Below are 17,368 nucleotides of genomic sequence, written 5' to 3'. Positions count from 1 at the left end.
TAGAATACGTAACCTCCTAAATTGTATAGAACAGCTGACTATATAAATGTACTGATTGTTTGTTAGAAATGAATTAAATAATCCACCTGAGGAAATGAATTGTTATATCTAAGTGGTAAGTTGGCATTGATTTTCACATTAAAAATTTACATTGGGATTAAGATTATGATTTGGATTAATGGATGTTTTAAGGACATTGAAATCTCTCTTCCCATTTTAAATACCTGAAAATTCCAAAAAGAAATGTTTTAAATAAATAGTTAAGCTAAAGGGCCAGAAAGAAAAATTTTTACATACTAGAGATAGAAGTAATCTATTGTTATAAAAGAGATGGAATTTCTCACTCACAGGAGGCTAAGTCTTAATGCTAGATGGAGGATCTGAGGGTTTTAATGTACCCTGGGAAGTGGAAGCCAGAGCTTCACAGCCCCTTACATGGCAATGTGTATCTCCTGAGGCGGCAGTAGATGGTTTGCTTCAGGATATGGCATGAAAAAGAATCCATCAGGGAGTCTGGGATGAGCCAGATTCTAATGACATAGTTTCAAAGTATAAAGGCAAACATTAACAAAACAGATGTAATTACAATCATAGTGGGAGTTTTTAACATAGCTCTATGTGACTGATAGATCAAGTGAGCAGAAAGATCTTTATAGAAAAAATTTGAACAACGAAAAATTTTGGGCAAATAGAAAACCTACAGTGAATTATTAAAGAATACCTAATCTTTTAAAGCCTATTGGATAGTTACAAAGAATAACCATATATTGTTTTATTCTGTAAGTCTAAACAAATTTCTAAAGATGAATATACAAATGAATTTATTTTTTATCATAGTACAATTAAGCATCCAGTAACAAAAAGAAAACTAAGACTTTTACAAGCATACTTTTGAAAAACGCATGTATCCCAGAAGAAATCATCAAGGAAACCAGAAAATTTTCAGGTTTAAACAACAGTAAATATACTATTTAGAAAATACAGCTTACATAGAGGAAAATGAATAGGAAAACGAATAACTTTAAATATACATAAAAACCTTATGGTGAAATTAATGCCCTAAGTTTTCAAATTAAGTTGTTAGAAAAATAACAAAGTAAAACAATAGAAAAAAGAAATCAGGAAGAGTAGGAACTAATAAAAAAGAAAAATGCAATAAATGTGAACAAAGCCAAGATTAGATCTATGAAAATGCAAGTAAAAGTGACAAAAATAGAATTAATAAAAAAATAAGCATAATTCAACAGTACTAGGAATGAGAAAAGGAGGTGTAACACAGATAACAAAGACATTAAAAAGATACTAAGAAAATACACTGAATACTTTCATGGCAAGAAGTTACAAACCTATGAAGTGGGAAAATTCTAAGAAAATGTAATGGAAGGACGTAAAGCTGTATAACCATTTTAAAAAACTGAATCAGCAGTTTAGAATCTTTTTAAAGAAAACACGAGTTCAGGCATAGTATAGGTTCAAGGAAATTTAAAAAATCTGAGTTTTCTAGAATGAAAGAACATCCCCAGAGTCATCATTTGAGTCTAGTACTAATATAATCAATAAAGGACATAAACTAAGTGAAAGACATTTATGAAGAGGGAAGTTATGATCATTTCTTATCTGAGAATGATGCCCAATGGCTAAGAAACTTTTTCAAAATAAAGTAGCACTGTATAAATAAATGAAGTTAATACGAGAGAATAAAGTTGACTTTATATCTGTATAGCAGAGGTCATTTATCATTTAAAACTCTTAACCCCCTCATTAACAGATTAACAGATTCTGTTAATTAGATAAACCACACTATCTTAGTAGAGACAGAAAAAAAATCTAATATAATTTACTCATGTAAATTTACCAAAATCAATGGGAAACATCATTCTTAATGGTCAAATATTAGAAAAATTCTCTATAAACTTAATAAAATCACAAATATATCTCTATATCTACTTCTATACATTACTGGAGGTACAAGTTCAGTTCAGTCGCTCAGTCATGTTCGACCTCATGAGTCTTTGCGACCTCATGAATCGCAGCGCGCCAGGCCTCCCTGTCCATCACCAACTCCCGGAGTCTACTCAGACCCATGTCCATTGAGTCAGTGATGCCATCCAGCCATCTCATCCTCTGTTGTCCCCTTCTCCTACTGCCCCCAATCCCTCCCAGCATCAGAGCCTTTTCCAATGAGTCGACTCTTCGCATGAGGTGGCCAAAGTACTGGAGTTTCAGTTTCAGCATCAGTCCTTCCAGTGAACACCCAGGACTGATCTCCTTCAGAATGGACTGGTTGGATCTCCTTGCAGTCCAAGGGAATCTCAAGAGTCTTTTCCAACACCACAGTTCAAAAGCATCAATTTTTCGGCACTCAGCTTTCTTCACCGTCCAATTCTCACATCCATACATGACCACTGGAAAAATCATAGCCTTGACGAGACAGACCTTTGTTGGCAAAGTAATGTCTATGCTTTTTAATATGCTGTCTAGGTTGATCATAACTTTCCTTCTAAGGAGAAAGTGTCCTTTAATTTCATGGCTGCAGTCACCATCTGCAGTGTACAAACCAGTATATTATTGGGGTTGTTGGTTAGTCGCTAAGTTGTGTCTGACTCTTGCGACCCAGGGGACTGCAGCCCACCAACTCCACTGTCCGTGGGATTTCCTAGGCAAGAGCAATGGAATGGGTTGCCATTCCTTCTCAGGGGTCTCCCTGTCGCAGGGATTGAAGCCACATATCTAGCATTGCTGAAAGATTCTTTACCGCTGAGCCATCAGGGAAGCCCCTACAAACCAGTACAGAATGGGAGAAAAATAAAAGATGTAGTGTTGAGAATGAAGAAACAAAGCTATTTTACTTTGCAGATTACATGATTGCCTGTATAAAAACATAATGCACAGAAAATATAGAATTAGTTGATGAGTATAGCAATTTTATTGGATATAAGATATAAAGAAATTAGCGTCAACACAAAAATACAAAATATCAAAAAAAGAGGTTACTGTTTACCTACTGTAGCAACAAAAACCACAAAATACTTAAGCATAATCTAAAAAAAGAAATGCTAATACTTCTATTAAAATTCATTAAATTAAACCTGTATCAGTGGACATATAACAATTGTTTGTGGATAAATGAAATATCTTACAGATGTCAGTTCTGCTATAAATACTTTAGAGGTTCATGGAAATTCCAGTGAATATACTTATTTCTAACATTTATATATAAGTGCAAATAGCCAAAAATAGCCAAAACATTTTTGGAAAAGCCATGAAGCTGGAGGAGGAGTAGAATAATATGGAAATCTTTCTCTAACAGAAATGAAGTCCTATTATAAAGACTAAAGTAGCCGAGACCTTGACATTTACACACATAGACAGTCCAGTGAAATGCAGAATCATAAAGAGGCCCATATTTTCTTGAAAACCTGACGTCTGACCGTGTGTCATTGCAGATCAATAGAGAAATTGACTAGTAATAAGAATAAGATAGTATGATTGGTTTGCTACATGTGTAAAAATAAAATTGAACACTTTCTTAAGATCATTTCTCGAAACCAATTGTGGGTAAAATAAAGACTGCTACAGTACAGATGAGACTTCTAACAAAAAATATATGAGACTTATCTGTAGGCCTTCAAGATTGAAATGATTTCCACAACAGAACATATTTTATGTGCCTTCTTCTTGAAGGCAGAAGCATGAGACCTGATAAAGAATTTGGTCATGAATGTTAGAATTTGTCTTGTTCAAATTTCCTATTTGTGTGAATGTTTCCCTTAATGCTTGTTGTTGTTGTTGAAAGTATATTTGATTTATAATGTTGTGTTAAGTACAACTGTACAGCGGTCATTTCCTTACACATACATGTACATTCTTTTTTTAAAATATTCTTTCTGTCATGGTTTATCATAGGATATTGAATATAGTTTTCTGTGCTATATATGGTAGGACCTTGCTATTTATCTCCTTAATACTTAAATTACTTAGATTGCATAACAAATTTAGACACACACACAGTATAATGTGTATGCACATATATATTGCATGTATTTGTTTTTGTGAAAATATTTAATAATTTTAAAATAGATATAATGTTAGAAAGGAGGGGCAAAATGACTATCATTTGTGTAAATGGAAAACTTGAGACAATCTACTAAAAAAACCATTAGAGCAATAAGAAAATGTTAGTGGCTTTTTACAAAACTGTAAAAAATTTTTGCTTTCCAAAACATGAGCAAGAGCCTTTTGCAAACTATAATGAAAGAAAAAAAATCCATTTGTAGTGAGTGAGTGAGTGAAGTCGCTCAGTCATGTCCGACTCTTTGCAACCCCATGGGCTGTAGCCTACCAGACCCACCCACCATGGGATTCTTTTGTATTGAAGACAGCAAAAAATAAAATAAAAATTAAGAAGATAAAACACCTAGGAATATATTCACAAAGGGATGTACAATACAAAACTTGTAAAAAGAAGAATTTATAGCCATACAGAGTCATAAAAGTGGTTTAATAAATGGAAATACATTTCTTGGTTTGGGATAGGAACATCAGTATCATAAAATGACTATTATCTGTATATAAACTAATATAATCATCTGCCCAAAATATCAATATTTTTTTTTTATTTTGGTGATGTTGTTCGGTTGCTAAGTCATGTTTGACTTTGCAACCCTATGGACTGCAGCACACTGGGCTTTTAGAGTTCATGTGGAAAACTCAACCTGAGAAATATCTTGTTTAAAAAAAGTAAAAACTGGGAAGGAGGAGGGTGAACTTTTATCAGATATTAATATATTTCAGAATAAATAAAGCTGTTTGTGCTGGTGTTTGAATAAGCAGACAAGTCAGTGGAAGAGAGAGTAAGCAAAAATCCACTTTTAAGTACGAAAAGATGTGGAAATGTAGTGTATAATAAAAGCACCTATAATCAGTAGACGGAAACAAATCATTCAATAACAAAAGTAACAGGGATCTCTATATTAGACAGTACATCGGAATACACCAAAATGATTCTCTTCTTTGTTTTGTTGGCTTTTTAAAAAATCTTTTAATAGAGGATGTCAGTGATTCTTGGTGTGAAATCTAGAAATGTGTAAGGAAAAGTCGCATAAAATTGGGCTTCCCTGGTGGCTCAGACGGTAAAGCATCTGCCTGTAATTCAGGAGACTCAGGTTTCATCCTTGGGTTGGGAAGATCCCTTGGAGAAGGGAATAGCTACCCACTCCAGTATTCTTGCCTGTGCAGTATTCCATGGACAGAGGAGCCTGGCAGGCTACAGTCCATGGGTTCGCAAAGAGTTGGACATGACAGAGTGACTTACACTTGAACACGTGTAAAATTAGTGACTTGCAATTAAATAGCAACACAAGGAAGAAATACAACAGGTAGAAGATAAATCACAATCAGTGCAAGTATTTGCATCATATTCAGCAAAGTAATATTTTCTTTAATATTAAAAAGAGCTCTTAAAAATAAATTTGCAAAATAACTAAAGAGCCATTAGGAAAATGGCAAAGGATATTACCACATAAACCAATGATATGTTTCCATGGCATATATGAAAATATCTTAGTGTCATTCATAGGATGCCAATCAGATCACAAAGCAATTATCCTTTCAACTCTCCAATTACATGAATTTACATGGTAAATCCATATTTACTCCCAGTGTAAAGACCATGTACTTCCCTTGGCAAGAAAACTCCCTGCCACGTCCCTCATTTTTCTCTTACTCTTCTTTCAGATCATTTCTTCAGAGAAGTACTTCATGGGTAGGTTAAATGCCTTCATATCTGCTCTTATAAATTCTATGTAGTTTTTGTCCCTAATTTTTTTACAGTCGTAGGCTTACATTATTTGTATGGTTATTTGATGTCTGTATCTCTAATGAGATTGTCCCTCTTGAGGACGTGGGCTGCACCTTGTTTTGTTTTTCTGTTTGTTTATGTCTGTTGTCCTTGCTGTTTAACATTATATCTCTCACATCTTTCAGTTGTGCTCAATAAATAGCTGTTAAATGATGTTTCAATAAGAGTGTAAGTGAATGAAAAGTGTTGGTCTGTGAAGAAACAGATACTCTTATACATTTTCGAGTGTAAAGTGGTGTACTATTTTCGGAGGTCATGTGGCAATGTTTATCCGAATTTAAATAGAGGACTGCTTGTGAATACAGTTTATTTTACCAGCTTTGAGTTTAGCACATGTTAAATTATAATTTAATTTGTATTGGTTTCTTTGCTTACTAGAATTCTTGAGCATCTCATCTTTTTTTCAATTGTTAAATTTACCCATTACTTTAAAAATAAGTAGCCCATAAAAATAATCATAAGGACTTGAAAATGATTACTGTTTTATAGTAATAAAATAGTATTTATTTTTGATCACTTAGTATCTGATGCCTCAGTGCTTTGTGTTTCTAATTATAAAGATTGCTCTTTTAAGATATGTTTATATTCTTAAAATAATACAATGGACTTTAGGTTGTGGGTAAAATTGTTTGTTGTGAAACCAGTATATGATATAGTTTTGTAATTTAACTTTAGCACATTTATGTTAGTTTATACTTTGAGTAGATAGTGTTAAAATAAAAAGTTCTAGCAGAGTTCTGTTATTTTTATAAGTTAAAGAAACTACATTAACCATATAAAACTCATTTACTGATTAAGAATCTCATACTGTAATTAGATTGCCTACTTCATAGAGATGAGTGGATAAAATTACATAAATTAGGGGAAATTACTTATAAATTATGTCATTATAAACACACAGAACTTGTTTTTAAGTGACCAGAAATGCCTGTATGATTTTGGATTTTGTTTAGTTTGTTTGAACCAAGTGGAAAAAAACTAATATATATTATTCAACTTTGTCCTAGAGATGTGACTTTTCCGCTAAGTTGTTAATTCAGGAGATTCTTTTGGAACTGAGACTAATGAGTCAAAAATTATGCAAAGTTAGCTCCGTGAAGGCAATGAATATTTGGGGCACCTGCTAAAGTTTTCAAGTATTGCCAGAGTACCAACAACGCAGATGCCTTGTAACTAGTAAACCGTTGAAATCAATGATATTTGCTTATGTGCTTTGATGTAAAGTGTGCCTGGGTAGAACCAAGGGTATGGCACACTTCTTCAGACCCCTGCATTTCTATTATTGGCATCAGTATTGCTCTCTGTTCTTAAACTGATCTTTAACTCTTTATCATCTTATCTCCTCCCATTATCACTTGTTAAATTCTGTTCATTGTTTATCTGAAATAGTTATCCTATCAGTCCATTCCCTCTTCCCTTATTCTTTCAGCTTAGACTATTGCAATATACACCTTGCCTTAACACCTTATCTTTCTAATCCATCTCATACTTTCACCAGATTCAAGTTACTGAATTGTGGTTCTGATTTTCAGCTCAGAAACCTATATTGGTCCTTACCACCTGATGAAGAAATTCCAATTTAACACTCAGATTCATGACTTTTATAGATTGGTCCCAATCTGTCTAACTTTATAATCCTCTGCTCTATTTCATGAATTTAAACAATCCATAGTTTTCAAGCTTCATGTCTTTGTTAATGCTTTTTTCTTATTCCAACTCCAAACCCTACTGATTTATACCTTTTTCAAATTTTACTTATCCATTAAGTAAAGACAAATGAATCTATTTAATGGTCAAGACAAATGTAATTCCTTTTGTCAAATTATACCTGAAGGTCTATCTGGAAATATACCTCCTTTTTTAAGTCCCTTCCACTGTTCATTGTAAGTATCACTTGTTGCTTAATTTCTGATATGCATATGCTACACACGCACACACACACACACACACGCACATACTCCTTACTAGACAGGAATTTCTATAAAATAGGGTTACTGTCTAATACACTTTTTCCTCATACACTACCAAGTTGAGTGCATTGTATATTATAGACACTCAAACATTTGTTGTATGAATTAATAAACATTTGCTTTAGGAATACTCATCTGTTGGACAGTTATTTAGAGATTCAGGGTAGAAAGCAGTTGAGTTTCAGAGGTAGAGAAAGAGAAATTAGTTTGGGTCAAGGAATGCAATTGCCATGACTGAGAAAAAGAAAATACGGTTTTATGACTCTACAAATATAGGTATGGCAAAGTATTTTTCCTTTCTGGCGTGTGCTAATTTGATTCTTATATAAAATGAACTATGTAGAAATACAGTAGTTAAATTACGCATCAGTTTTGATGAGTCTTCTTTAAAGTCAGATTACAGGCCTGTTCAAGCAGTTCATGCATGTCCTGAAGTCACAAACTGAGAAGGGATAGTTCTAACAGTTTTAGCAGGAGTACAATGTAATCTAAGATTCTGCTTATTGAGTAAGAAGCCAGCATATGCTCCAGAAGGCATCCAAGAGCATAAATTTGGCTAATCTTTCTCAATTTACTGGAGGAGTCCTTTAGAAGGAAGTAAAATATGTGTCCTTCATTCTGAATCGATACCAATCAGCATATCTCTATAAGAAATTCTAAAGGAAGAGTAGACAAACAATAAGAAGTAAATAAAAAATGAAGATAAAGACATCATCAAGGACTCTTAGGGTGGGAAACAGATAATGACAAAAACAAATATATTTTTACTTGTCAAATCCATTGCTTGTTAAAAATATTCAAAATTAATTATTCTGTAATTAATGTTCTTTGACCCACTAAAATTGGTAATAGTGACATGTAAATTCACCATTCCCATACTGTATGCTTTAGACTTCCATACAGCAGAAGTCACAGGTAGCACACACACCTTGGTTAAGGTTAAAAACTCCTCAGTGGGCAGATGAGCGAGAAAGCAACACGGGACTTGGGCTTGAGTTCTTGTCATACCAGCTACTCTCTGAATGAACTTTGGGCCAGTCAGTCTTATCTGCCTTTAGTAATTTTCTTCGCTCCCAAAACGTGGTTAAGTTTTCCCTCTCAAGGTTCACTGTTAGGTTGGTGATACTCTAATCACATGGCACGTTTGTTGATTTGTAACACTAAGTGGATAATACACAGCAAATGAATAATAATTAGTAGTAGTGGTATTATAATTATATTTATAAATGCTTCAATGCAAAGAGGAGGTTTTCCACCCAGTGGCCATACATCTCTCTGTTCATTCAAGGAATGCTTTTATATCATTCAGAATTTTTAGTGGATTAGCAGTAAGTGTACTTATTGTGAAGATTCATATAGACCACTAACACAGGTTTTGTATTTGATACTTTATTTAGACAGTGATAGCAGTTAGAGTAATAAGTGGTTTGTCCAAATTATTAATCATGATGGGAATTAAGCCAGTAGACAAGTGGCAGCACTCCCATATGAGATTCTCTCCAAATGTAGGCTTGGATGTCACAGTGAGTAGGTGGAAAAGGAGAAAAATCACCCAGTTAGTGAACAGCCACACAAGAGTTGACTTTCTGTTTACATTTCTCTAATGCATTCTTGGCAAATGTATGGTCTAGGGTAAGGCTAGCAACCTTCCTTGAGCAGATCATCCATAGACTTTTCAGGCTTATTGTTATTCTAAGTCAGTAAGATGCCATGTTAGTTTCAACTTTCCATCAAATGTACAGAATATTTAGTTGCTCCTATGATTCCATATCAGTTGATAAATCCGTAGAATTTATTTAATATGATATTGAAGTAAGTAATTCAAGGAATTAAAAAGAAAATATGATAGTTCTTGTTTTCTGAACACTGAAGTCTAGGTAGTGATAACTTGTACATATTACAAGTTATATATAAAATTCACCAGAAATAGAAGATGGTTCTGATATCTTATGTGCCATATATTTGAACCGTACAAAACTTAAGAGTCATGAGAAATATGTGTTAGAATTTATTGAAGAGTCCTTTATATGGGAAGAAGTTCTCAAAGAAGCTGTAAAAAGTATTTTGACAAGAAGGGACTATACAAAACAGTAGGCTGGAATGAACTGTTACAGTGGAAATCAGATTGAAATCAGTTTACGGTTGCTTGAAAACCAGGACAGAAAGTTTGGATTTTGAACTTGTAGCTCACTAGTTCTCAGAATTTTAAGTACGAATTATCTAGAAAATGTGTTAATGCCATTTCTTACATATAAATATTCTCTTTTGATTGGTTGCTGGTGGGGCCCAGGAATCTGCCTTTTAACTAGTCCCATGGTTCTTTATTATTCACTTTTTCAGTATTGTTGCTTGCCAAGGAGAACTGAAAGATTTTACCTGGGGAACTAGTTTTTGTGTTAATGTTTGCATAAGGAAAAAAGTAATTAAATCATGGTTTAATAAGGCAGAGAGTTAAGGGGCAGGAGTTAAAGGGTTATTGTGAAGTGAAAGTGCTCAGTTGTGTCCGACTCTTTGTGACCCCGTGGACTGTAGGCCACCAGGCTCCTCCGTCCGTGGGATTTCCCAGGCAAGAATACTGGAGTGGGTTGCTATTTCTTTCTCCAGGGGATCTTCCCGACCCAGGGATCAAACCCGGGTCTCCTGCATTGCAAGCAGATGCTTTAACCTCTGAGCCACCAGGAAAGCCCTAGTGAAGTAACTCAGCTTGTCTTGGTTGATGGAAGTAGTGGTGGAAAAGGAGCAGTGGGTTGGAGAGCTTTATGGAACATAGAAGAACAGGATTCAGACATCTTTAGCTGCCTGAGGGTAAGAGTATTCTAGCCCCAGTAGATGATAAACTCCTTGAGGGTAAAAAGTGGATCTTACTCATATTTATGACCCCAGCTCAGTACAGTGCCCAGCACTTAGTGTGTTCTTACAAGTATTTGTTGAATTGTTAAATTTATCTTTTATGTAGCACACAGCAGAGTGTGTTTTATTTTTTATCCTCTGATTTTTTAGCCTGTTGCTGACTTACTTTTCATTGCCTTTGACTTGCCAGTAGAAGTACATATTTGTTTTGTGCAAAGTGAAATGATTTAAATGATTTAAAATATAAAAAGTAATGAAAATGTCTCATATTTCTTAATGTTGGGCTTTTTTCCATGAGTACACATCAGTGAAGTTACATCAAATCAGATACAGTCACTGAATCGTATGAAATTGTGTCATTTTATGAAAGTATAATCCACTTCCAGTTAGACATTGTAATAGTTTGTTTCCTTTTTTTAATCAATTTTTTTATACATGATATATAGCTTTTAGTGGGAAGATACCGTGACAAAATGTTTAACATGTTCAGTCCCCCAAAAGTTTACTCTTTTAAAATATGAATGTTTACAACTCAGATCCTTTCCAAATTATCCAAAAAATGTGAGTGAATTCATAAGCGTTCTCTTCTCTAACTCATTAAACATCAAAAGGGACCATCTTCAAAATGCAAATGCTTCTCCAGCTTTCCGCAGGATATCACAAAACTTCCTGGCAGGGACTTTTAAACAAGTTGAGAAGTTTTATAAGATAAAAATATTTTCTCAGTTGACTTGACAACCATGTACAATGTTAGTAGAGAGTTTATTTGCCCAAGGCTCTTTGTCAAAATGAATTTAAACTGAGATTATTAAAATGTAGCTCCATTGCATAGTGTGAGGAGAGGTGTTGCTAATGTCTTACTTGAAGAATGTTTTCCATACAGTGCATGCAAGTCGGTTCTGGGTCTATACCTGTGGAGGTGTATTTCTGCTAACGAAGAGGAGACATTAAAAAATCATTCCGAAAAGAAATCTTATGTATAAATGGAGACTTTTGATCTATAGTTTGGTTTAAAGTTCACTGTTTTTGACCAACAGACTGCCTGGGTCTGAGTCACAGCTCGAACATTAACTTCAGTGCCTTCCTCATCTGTAAAATAGAAGTCATGATAATAAAAACATTCTGGAGGTATTGTGAGGATTAAATGATATCACTGAGAATGATTAATACAGTGACTGGCACAGATAAAGGTTCACAATTGTTTTCTTTCAAATCTGTAGAATCAAAAATAAGCAGTGTCTCTGATAGTTCCAGATGTGTGGTTATAAAAAAAAGCCCTGTCCCAATTTAATGATAACTTCTGTTACAAGTTAAATAGCTTTAGGAAAATTTAACTAATGGTAAACAATGCTTGAATCACCAGATCTCTCCATGGCTGTAGCTAATTTCTTACATGAGAATCCGGATCCCTGAAGGAAAATGATCATCTGGATGAGAAGTTGTAATCTTCCCAATTTGGAAAATCACATTACATTGCTTTGGGATCATGTCCAAATTGCTAAATCCTGGAAGGAGTCCCTCTTCTTCTCTCAAACGGACACATTATTTAAGAAATTTTATTATTTCTGAAAAAGCCCAGTTGCCTTTCAAAAATAAAGCATTTGTATATGATTTGAAAGCCTGCACCAACACAGATGGTTGAGCATGTTCCATGTGGCCAGTGGCTGTTGTTTTAACAGGGTCACCCAGTGACATGTGCTGCAGACAGAGTCCCTGGTGGAAGCAAGGTGGTGATACAAGCAGGGACAGCTTTGGACCCATACAGTGCATTAAGGCATCTTTATTAATATGGGAGACTGGGCCATATGTACAATTTCTTATTTTAGCTTAGCAACCAAAGTAACTTCTTGCCATTGTTATTTACTTGAATTTTCTTAAATCCCCACTTTCATGAAAGTCAGCACAGTAAATTGCCTTTAATGATAGTTTTTTGTGTATTTGTAACAGATGAGAGAAATAAAACATCTCTGATTTACTGTCCCGATTTCAAAAGAAAGTTACTGGTTCCTGCTCTTTTCTAAGCACTGTGCTAGGCATTTTACATCATCCTCATGTAATCTTCGCAACCAGTCAGAAAGGTATATTTCACAAACAAGGAAACCAAGGCATGCTTATTTCTTGTTTCTTTAGTATTATTTAAATTGCCTCTGGTCACATGAATAAGATGGAGACAGAAGATTCTAATCTAACTCCTCTGTCTTTTTCTCTACCCCACACTAAGTGAACTGACCTCTGCTTAGTCCATATCATCTGTTAGTTTTCCTCTTCATCTTCAAAGTATGAAAAAGATGTTTCTTCCTGTTTCCTCTATCAGTCATTCTATTTATATGTGTTGATACAGACCCTATTTAAGGACATTAATTAGATGAGAAAAGAGAAATATAATTTACCATATAGCTGAATTTTTCTAACATTAAAGTGAAAAAATATATTTAATATTTTTAATTTTATTTAGATAATTTTCACAGTCTTCAAGTTAGCAAACTTCTAATTCATTACTCTTCTTTATAAATTAATTAATTCATCCTATTATCATTTTCCTCTTTCAAAAGCACGTTAACTATAGCAATTTTTATTTAAAATTTTAAATTATTTAACTGAAAATGTAGTTCAATAACTTTGAAAGTTTTATTTTCATACGAGAAAATATAGGTAGTTGTAATTTTTAACAACTTCTATAACAATTCTTTTCTTTGTGTTTTAAAATACAGAATAGATATTCTTGTTATTCGCAATATTTTAATGAAAACTGTTTTAGTTATTATCTGTTACACAATGAGGAGAAAGGAGCATTGGACTCTATCTTGCCATCTTCTCAAATGTAACATGTACAAAACCAAACTTTCCTCTTTCTACGTCTTCAGTATTAACTCTCTCACAAGCAATTACTTTAATGACTTCATTATGAGAATTCATAGGAGATTATATGCAACTTTTACTGAAATAGAAGTGATTCAACATGCTGGCTTGGTTTAAATTTAATTAGTGTTTATAGAATATGATTCCAGTATGCCATCATTTTAGAGTGATAAGTCTCTGGCAATTAGAAATTAGAGAGATAACCAAAAGTAAAAAACATACAGTACACTATAGAAAACACTGCAATACTGTTGTTTATAGTATCCCATGATGGGGAGGGGGGGAAGATAGTACATATAAGTGAGGTGGGAGAAAATAAAAGAAAACCTCCTAAAAGTAATCTACATGAATCTTGAAGATTAAGCAGAATTTTTCCAGGGAAAGACATTGAGGGAAAAACACTTTGCATAGGGTTAGGGAGGAAGTAGAATTCATAGATGTCAAATGGTTAATGGTTAGTCACATGATTCTAGAGCCAGTCTCCTCAGTTCGAACATCACTACTTTCCATTTTCTCCTGTATGACCTTGAGAAAGTTACTTTTCATCTGCACAAGGTGTACTATAATAGTTCCGACCTCATAGAATTATTTTGGAGAAGGAAATGGCAACCCACTCCAGTATTCTTGCCTGGAGAATCCTGTGGACAGAGGAGCCTGGTGGGCAGCTGTCCGTGGGGTCGCACAGAGTCGGACACGACTGAAGTGACTTAGCCTGCATGCATGCGTTAGAGAAGGAAATCGCAACCCACTCCAGTGTTCTTGCCTGGAGAATCCCAGGGACGAGGGAGCCTGGTGGGCTGTCATCTATGGGGTCGCACAGGGTTGGACATGACTGAAGCGACTTAGCAGCAGCAGCAGCAGCATAGAATTATTTAATTGAAGTTTGTATATTCCTTTTTGTGGTGTATATGACACTTAGAAAATGACACATAGAAAATTCAAGAGAATAAGGAAAAACATAATATTTGGGAAACTACAAGTCATTTGCCCTTGCTGAAAAGAAACGCAATAAATGGCTTGGAAGGAGATTAAGAAACTACGCGCCATTTTAAAGAGCTGGAAATGGCTGTATAGGTAACGGAAAAGCAGAGGAAAGGCAGCCCGATTGTGGTTTTAAATGGATCTCACTGGAGCAGGGCCGGAGGAGAAAGGAGAATGCTGCTCAAGATTAGAGGCACAGAACCCACTTAGGATGCCACAGTAGTTGTCAAGGTTAAATAATTTTATTATCCTTTTTAGTAACAAAAGGAACTGAAAGGAGATAAGAGTGGAAAGAAATACTTAGAAAGTAGATTAGCAGGGCTTGCCCTTAACAATTAGTAAACAAAATAGCCTGGGTGATAATTTGGAAGAGGAAGGAATAAATGATGAGGGTCCTTGGTTTGGCAAACTGTGTGGCTAGCAAAGGCACAAAAAAAAAAAAAAGAAGGGAGAGAATACAGGAGTACATAGAGGTTTGAAAGAGAAAATATTATGGCAGTTTTTAGACATACTGAATTTAATATTATTCCAGTACATCCATTAGAAGATAAGTCAGAGTTTTAGATCAGAGTTCCAACTTAGAGCACCAGATAGGATTCAAGAGAAAAGATGAAGATGACTGAGAGCGTGAAGGTTTCCCAGGGACAGTTTGTGTTTTACGATGCATGGAAGAAGACTGTCTCATGAAGCAGCTGGGGGAAACAATACTTTAATGTGGCTTCAGATTTGATAAAAGGAATGAATAAAGGATATTCAGGCAAGAGCAAGAATCTAGTATGGTTGAATAGAAACTTAAGTATTTCTGTGTTTCATACCTACTACTGTGTGGAAAATAACATAGATTATACTGATATAGGTGAACTAAACATGTTATTTACTGACTGGGAAAATTTTTTAATAATAGAATCATTGACCTTTAATCAAGAAAATGTTTTTTACTAAATAAAAACATTGACCTTTAATCTAGATAAACATAATTTTAAAAATAATCAATATGAAATTAATTTTATTTTTACATTTAAAACTAATTTCTTTCTGAATAGACTGGTGGTTGCCAAGGGAGCAGGGGTTAAGAGAGGGATAAATCAGGAGTTTGGGACTAGCAGATGCAAACTGGTATATATAGAATGGATAAATACCAAGGTCCTAATCTATGGCAAAAAGAATTATATTCAGTATCCTGTGATACACCCTGATGGAAAAGAATATGAAAATGAATGTGTATGTATGTGTGTGTGTATATATACACACACACATATATACATATATATGTATAACTGTCATTTTGCCATAAAGCAGTAATTAACACAACGTTGTAATTCAGCTATACTTCAATAAAAAATAAAAATTAAAATTAAAAATAATTTTTCTCATTGTTTTAATGATTTAGCTGTCATTTAATTGCAGGTATAATGAGTTAAAATTTATATCTAATATAATTTTCAAATTTTAACTATATTCCGAATCAGCATGGGGATTAATCATGACAATGACCACCCGTCATGTGCTGATGGTCTTCATATCATGTCTGGTGAATGGATTAAAGGACAAAATCTTGGTGATGTCTCATGGTCCCGATGTAGCAAGGAAGATTTGGAAAGATTTCTAAGGTACTGAGGTCACTTGCTGTTGTTGTGTCATGAATGTGTATGTGCGCCTGCTTCCTCTACCCACCCTGGTATGTGGCATGGCAGAGTGGAAAGGGCGTGGATTAGGAATCAAGGCACTTGGTTCTAATCCTGGCTCTCCACTGGCTCATGGTGTCAATTGGGACATATTATTCAACCAACTCATTTCTTAGTTTCCACATTTTCCAACAAGAGACTAGGCAATATGATTTGTAAGGCTGAAAATTATTGCAATGATAAAAAATGTTGCATAATATTAAATTGCCTCTTCAGAAATTCTCAGTGGAAACATTCTCAATGCTCATCCCTCTACATCTGTTGTTATCAAAAACCTCTTTAACAAAAGCTCCGCCTTTCTACTTCGTAGTTCTAAACTCTGAGTCTTTTTTCATTAATCCATAATTTTCACCATGATTATAGTCCTAGATTCTCCTCTTTTCAACATTCAGCTGGTAATATTAGCTTTTGCCTGGTTGGGAAAAAAATGAAAAAGAGTGTTATTGTTCTGATTTTCCCTTTAAAGCCCTGTTCTTTACTTATTTCTTCAGTAATAGAAGGGAAAGCTGAAACAGTACCAATAGGTGATATGCAAAGTCCCAGTCAATAAGTGAGAGAGAGATGCTTGAAGTATTCAAAAATCTAAGTAAGGAACATAGAAATACCTAACTAGCTAAATTCACTACTCAAATTTATTTTTCCATACTATTTAAATCGTCAAGTTAATTTTTTGTCAAATAAATATTAAAATCTACTAAAATATATTTATTACATTACTATAGCTCTTTCCAGAAACATGGGCAGTGTCATCTGGGCTTGTTCTTTGTCACTGAAGCAACAACCCCTCTGTAGGCCCTCGTGAGTGTGTGGTTTGGCTTAGTTGTCTTCTCGTGAATCAGAGCTATGATAAAATTAAATTTTACCCCATAAATGGAAGTTGTGGTGCAGTGTCAAGTCCAAAAATATTCCTACTATTAATAGTCACTTGAGCATGATTTTCCTGGATTCTTTAAATCCTTGAATATAGTTGATTTCTTACCTTCATACATTACTTTTAAGCAGTTACTCTCTGAGACTGAGCTTCTTCACCTTACAGATGTGTAACATAATAACCATCTCACGGTGTTGTGTAGATGAGCTTAATTAATTCAAATGAACGATCTTTAAAATCAAAAAGTTCTATTAACTTGAACATTGTTTTATTAATATTGATAGGATTATTG

At 34.3% G+C, this 17,368-nt stretch overlaps 1 protein-coding gene across 1 annotated transcript in view; it reads left to right on the top strand.

Annotated features, from left to right (window-relative positions):
* ADAMTS19 (ADAM metallopeptidase with thrombospondin type 1 motif 19) overlaps window positions 1-17,368 on the top strand; it is a 261,863-nt gene that overhangs the window by 137,004 nt on the left and 107,491 nt on the right. The window contains exon 10 of the mRNA XM_043912190.1: window positions 15,990-16,130. Within this exon, the coding sequence (XP_043768125.1) occupies window positions 15,990-16,130 (141 nt within the window). The remainder of the gene's footprint in view (window positions 1-15,989; window positions 16,131-17,368) is intronic.

Source organism: Cervus elaphus, chromosome 9 (genome assembly GCF_910594005.1).
Source record: "Cervus elaphus chromosome 9, mCerEla1.1, whole genome shotgun sequence".
NCBI lineage: Eukaryota > Metazoa > Chordata > Mammalia > Artiodactyla > Cervidae > Cervus > Cervus elaphus.
The sequence above is the reverse complement of the archived record's forward strand: the minus strand, read 5'-3'. Positions and strand labels throughout refer to the sequence as shown.